The sequence below is a fragment of the Salvelinus sp. IW2-2015 genome, unplaced genomic scaffold, assembly GCF_002910315.2.
Source record: "Salvelinus sp. IW2-2015 unplaced genomic scaffold, ASM291031v2 Un_scaffold743, whole genome shotgun sequence".
Lineage (NCBI taxonomy): Eukaryota > Metazoa > Chordata > Actinopteri > Salmoniformes > Salmonidae > Salvelinus > Salvelinus sp. IW2-2015.
This window is the reverse complement of record NW_019942602.1, coordinates 271504-277622: the sequence shown is the minus strand read 5'-3', so window position 1 is coordinate 277622 and position 6119 is coordinate 271504. Positions and strand designations below refer to the sequence as shown.

The 6119-nt window shown below is 45.4% G+C and overlaps 1 protein-coding gene across 1 annotated transcript; it reads right to left on the bottom strand.

Annotated features, from left to right (window-relative positions):
* Positions 1-988: 988 nt before the first annotated feature.
* On the bottom strand, positions 989-5322 carry LOC112068819 (amphoterin-induced protein 2-like). Its single transcript, XM_024136030.2, has one exon. It carries the CDS (start codon positions 5245-5247, stop codon positions 3724-3726), a length of 1524 nt encoding a protein of 507 aa, XP_023991798.1. The 5' UTR covers positions 5248-5322; the 3' UTR covers positions 989-3723.
* Between the last annotated feature and the right edge of the window lie 797 nt (positions 5323-6119).

Below are 6119 nucleotides of genomic sequence, written 5' to 3'. Positions count from 1 at the left end.
CAGTCCATTCATACTGAATATTTCTGTTTTCTATCAAGGACATTTACACCAAGCACATGAAGTGTCAGTGACTCAATGTGTTAGTTTTCAATTTTCTGTTCACTTACTTATGGTTACAAAGCTAATGTGCTGCTACACTGCTAATGTTGAGAACCTTAACATTGGACTGACTGAGGGAAAAGTTGGCTTCAACAGTTACATGTATTACTTAGTTATTACAAATTAACACTTACAATCACCTGTCAACATGCCAATTTAACACACATGTACGTGTTGTAACGTGTGTATGTATTTAACAAAAATGGCCTAACGTTTTTTGTTGTTGTGTGATTGTTGTACATCATACAAATATGCTAACAGATCTCACAGGCTCATCATAGCATCCAGTCATTGACCAATAGGCTCACATACTAAACATCTCTGAGTTGTCATTATTACAGAAGCCAGGCCTAAAGTCCGTGTGGTGGTAGCTCCCTGCCAATGCTGGGAAAATGTTCCCTTTTCTACTTAGGAGAAGAAAGCCCAAATGTGAATTGTTGTTTTCACATCAGTTTGCGGGCAATGTGTGTTTTAGGGAGAACTTCAAAACCAAAAAAGACACAGTTCAGGAAATAGTACACTATGGCCATACTGTACTCTAATGTAAACTATGTAATTGCATGAGGAAATCATTTGTGAGTTGCTGTACACAAATGCTCGCCTTGTCTTGCCCCTTCATCAATGATATAACTGTCATGCAGGCAGAGTTTCATCCTACATGTTCCTCTAACTCCCCTACAGTTATGGTAATGTCAGCCAAGAGAACCGTTGTTGACATGGCTTTTCTGTCACAGTTAGCTAGACAGCACAATCTAAAATCAGATACAGCGCAAGCATCAAATCAAGAGTTGTTTGTTCTGTTCCTACAGTACAAACAGACTACAACACACAAAAGCATGATTTTTTATATTTTTTTATAAAGATCCTCTTTTCCTTTGTTGGCTGAGTGGCCTTTTGAAAGCGTTGCTAAAAGATACATTGGATGTAGCCTCACTTTTTATGGGACCACATTTCCATATAATAACCCTGAAAGGAATAACTTTTCTTTTCATCTACTTTATGGGTGGTTTGTAGCGTAGCTTATTGCTGACATTTTCCCTTTCACATGGATGGCAAATGAGCTGAGGTTTACTTAACGAGGCAATGTCAATGACCAAACAAACACTTTGCATTTAGTGAGCAAGAAAGCCTGGCATCTCTCTCAAACGTTGTTCTATTCCATGATTTAATATATTTAATTAATTCATACCTCTAAATATTGCAATACATTTGATAGCAAAAGGTTACCGTATGTTAGGAGAATGACAACTTTTGCATACATTCTGTGACAAATGAGAACAGCGTTACCCAGATAAATTAAACAAAAATCCTTCAGGTACATAGACAATTTTCATGACAAGTTTGATTCAAAACCTTTCTATATAATGCAAGACTGGCAGCATTGCTTGCATGGGAATGAGCTTGGCAATGGCAAAACATACTTAGCACACAGGAAATACAGCAGATACAACTAACAATATTCCTACCTGGAAAGTCAAGGACAAGACCATTGGTGAAAGGGCACAGGTCATGGTTGTAAAAACTAGGGATCAGATACTGTAGCTACTAGCTGGAGGTGACAAAATACCCAGGACATGACTAAAGGGGAGGACTGAGTCTTGGGAAATTGTAGTTTTACGTTCCATTTTACAAACATTCTATACCAAATGAAATACTGTACAATGAGTAGACTGAAAGCAGCTCCAAGTCCCTCGTTGTTTGCAGATCCCATGAAACCGCATAGGTGTCAACAATATGGCAGAAGCTCCCCAAAGCCCATTGAAAAGGCTAGATGAGGGCCTCCCGGGTGGCGCGGTGGTCTAGGGCACTGCATCGCAGTGCTAGCTGCGCCACCAGAGTCTCTGGGTTTGCGCCCAGGCTCTGTCGCAGCCGGCCGCGACCGGGAGGTCCGTGGGGCGACGCACAATTGGCCTAGCGTCGTCCGGGTTAGGGAGGGTTTGGCCGGTAGGGATATCCTTGTCTCATCGCGCTCCAGCGACTCCCGCGCTAACCAAGGGGGCCAGGTGCACGGTGTTTCCTCCGACACATTGGTGCGGCTGGCTTCCGGGTTGGAGGCGCGCTGTGTTAAAAAGCAGTGCGGCTTGGTTGGGTTGTGCTTCGGAGGACGCGTGGCTTTTGACCTTCGTCTCTCCCGAGCCCGTACGGGAGTTGTAGCGATGAGACAAGATAGTAATTACTAGCGATTGGATACCACGAGAAAAGGGGATAAAAAAAATTTTTAAGAAAAAAAAAGGCTAGATGGTGCCATCACCATTATTGCTTACATATATACGGCTCCTTCGGATCTGTAAACACAGAAGGGATGGGGGCTAGGGGTTCAGGTCAAACATGTATGTCCCATACATATAACTTTTATGAGGGCCTGATTACACAATTGAGTTAGAGTTCTCTGCACGAGACAACACAGCCTTAAAAACGGTCACAGATTTTAGTCCATCAGATTCCTTCTTCAGATACTTCAAATCACTAGGTTCCATCCTGATACTACATGTCTGTACAAGTCACATTTAGCTGTGGTATAACATTATACTGTGATCACGTAATACTCACAACACAGTTCGTAAAAAAAAAACAACAACCATAAAAACATGGATCTCTGGGCTTTGTCTATAAACATGTAGGTTTGGTACAGTGACCATTCAATTTGACGTGCCAAGTCACATTTGGATGCCAGTTACCTTGTCATCGGTGGGAATGGGAACCTACAGTAGTTAAATGTGTCCCCTAGAGAACTGTCAGTGGGGGGGGGATCTCGGCAATCAATTCCTGTCCACTCCATCACCTCAAAGTACGTGAACACACTTTTTAAAGCTTTATTCCATTACAGCCTAACGCTAAGATAAAATGAAGTGTTTTCTTTCTAAAAATGGTGTCTGCAAGATATAGCAGGTCTCTTGCACTGTTTCGAGATCATTTATGGATAAAAAAGCCTACTCATCTGACATGCATATATACTTAAATGAACATACAACATCAAGACAATGAAATGTAGGTCTTCTAAATGAATGTCAATATCCAAGTTAGTTCAATATATTAATACCAGCAGTAACATATCAGACCCTTCCTCACCTTCAAAAACTCTATTCACAGTCACACCTGCAAAAATAACCGAGAACAACAATAGTATATAGGTCATGGGAGGCTTGGGGCTAGAGCTGGCTAGTTCCCAGACACTGATCAGGGTCGACTGACATCTTTGTCTGAATGCATCCATTCAACCTGCATATAATACATTAAGAATACATTTACAGTGTTCGCCCTGTTATGATCATTCATAATAGCGCATGGCACCTTATGACAGACTAGGAACCTGCAAGTAAGCATTTAGATGGACAGTGTATACCACGTGTATCCTCTAATAACATTAAATTATAGATCCATGAATGCCTACATAAAGCATTTCACACAGGTGTTTCACAGAATGTATTTTCTTTTGAACTATTTCTTTATCTGCAGGTTCATATGTATAAAACGTTGACATAAAGACACCAACTACTGTTTCCATATCTATCCACACAGTAGGTATAACATTAAAAAGCAGTCTGATCACTGTTGTGCATTTTGAGAACCATGTTACAAACAGTCCATTTTGCATGGTGGGGCTTGAAGGACACACCCTGAAGGCTACGCAACGTGTTCTTCAATGACCTGCTCCAAGGCCCTGCTTCCATTCTTCAAAATGCCCTCTGTGGCTGCAGCGTCCATTACTGGGTGCTTGGCGCTGCATTTGTGGGGGTGCTCGCCCCCCGTTTCGAGGAAGGCCACCCTCTTTCCACCGGTGACCCTTCTGTCTGCGAGCTCCGCCTCCCTGGGATCTGCACAGAGGAGCATGGCACGCCCGCCGCACCCACCAACGCCCCCGGCCTTTCCACCATGGCAATGGCAGGGAGTGAGGTACAGGTAGAGGAGCACCAGGACAATGCTGACCACACAGGACGCCAGCGTGGTAAAGGCCGTGTTAAAATGCTCCCCGCCGCTGCTACGTTCCTCCCCGCTCTTGCCCAGTCCGATGGGGTTACCTACGGAGACGGTGACCTCCAAAGTCTCGTTGGAGCTCCGGTGTTGCCCGCGAACTGCAACGCATGAGTAAGTCCCTGAATCCTCCCGGAGAGCCCCTCGGATCTCCAGGGTACCGTTGGTGAGGACCGTGAGGCGGCTGCTCTGACTGTTTGTTATGCCCAGTGCCGGGGATCCATCGCCCGGGGTCACCCAGAACACCATCAACCCTTCCCGGAGGGGGAGAGAAACGCCAGGGCACGGCACCATAAGCCAATCGCCAGGCTCTGCCTGGTAAGACACTTCTACAGTTCCATGGAACCCACCCTGAGGGCTAGCAGAACAATTCAGCCACTCCTCCTGACCCAGGCTGCATGGATACTCCTCCCTGAAGTCTAGTAAGGGACGGTACTGCCTCCTCTCCCAGTACTCCAGCATGGCGCGCAGGGCACAGTCGCACACCAACGGGTTCCCCTGCAAATAGATGCCACCCTGCAGCCAGGTGGCCAGAGAGAGTAGGCTCTGCACGGGCACCTGCCTCACCATGTTCATCGACAAATCCAGGAAACGCAGACGTGGCAGAGCCCCATCTCGCTGGTAGAGCTCCAGGGGGAAGGCAGCCAGTCTGTTCCCGCCCAGATACAGCCTTTCCAGGCTGCTCAGCCCCTGGAAGGCTCCCGCCATGGTCTGACTGATGCGGTTTCCAAACAGAAGCAGCACTTCCAGTTCCCCGAGCCCATGGAAGGCAGATGCGTTGAGCCGAGACAGCCCATTGGACGAGAGGTCCAGGTGGCGAAGATGAGGGGTGGGGGCGAAGGCGTCCGGTGCCAGATGGGTAATGGCGTTTTGACTGAGGACCAGCGTGGTCAGCCTGTCCAGACACCGGTCTGGCCAATTCAAAAGCAGAGCAGAGAGGACATTGTGGCTGAGGTCCAATCGGGTGACATAGCCTGGGAGGTCAGGGGGAACGGTTGACAGATTGCGACCACTGCAGGAGACGATGTCGCTGGCACACAGGCAGGGTGGTGGGCAGGCGGCCGTGAACGTCATACGGGACAGACACATGGACAGGAGGAATGCCAAGGTAACCCTAAAGCCATGTAAGTGCCCGCCAATGGACACACACAGCGGTTGTGGCACAACGGGACACATTCTACTGTTTGATGGCTGAGTCTCAGCTTGTTGTTGAAGAAGTTGCAAACATCTTATGAGCCACTCTTAAGCGTCCCATTCAAAAAGAGCTGAGAGAGAGAGAGAGAGAGAGAGAGAGAGAGCGAGAGAGAGAGAGCGAGAGACACACAGAGAGGGAGAGATGGGTATTGGCATCCGATAATGTCATATGACAGTGATTAACTTGTTTTCTCTGCAAAATAACCTTAATGCTACAGTCCTTAATTAAAACAATAAAAGCGGCCATCCCACCTCTGTTTTGGTAAAAAACTGAGGGATGGACATGGAGAAATGTAACCACTCTCAAATTCATAGACAGAGCTGTGGATGTAAGGACTGATGATCCATTTAATTAGAATGATAGTTTTAACCATGTTTTGAGGCTTTACAGTGTTTGTTTACATTGTTTACAAACATTGGAATAAAATATGTTTACATTTTGGGTTCTGATGGGGTTAGACAGTTGAACTAAACTCATGAGGGATTAGCTATTAAATTTGATAACCATCTGGTTTATGCTCGTTTAGAAGGCAATTTCCAGTAGAATAGTACTAGTGAAACTGTTATTTTACCAGCTGAAAATTAGGCTATAAGGGAATAGATTGAGTCTCATAGAAAATACTCCCAGAGGGCTGCAGAACAAAAGAAAAGGTCCAAGCAATAGAAAGTTTAACATAACCACTTACATTTCCAAACGATGAAGATCCTCACAATAATGCGTCATCCTTTTTTCGTATTGTGACCATAACCAATGAACGTATTTCGCTCTCCTCTGGAACTGTTTTCATCTCACACAAGATGCCTAGTCTATATTCCGTTATAAGAAAAAAATGGAACCTATACTTATAATATAC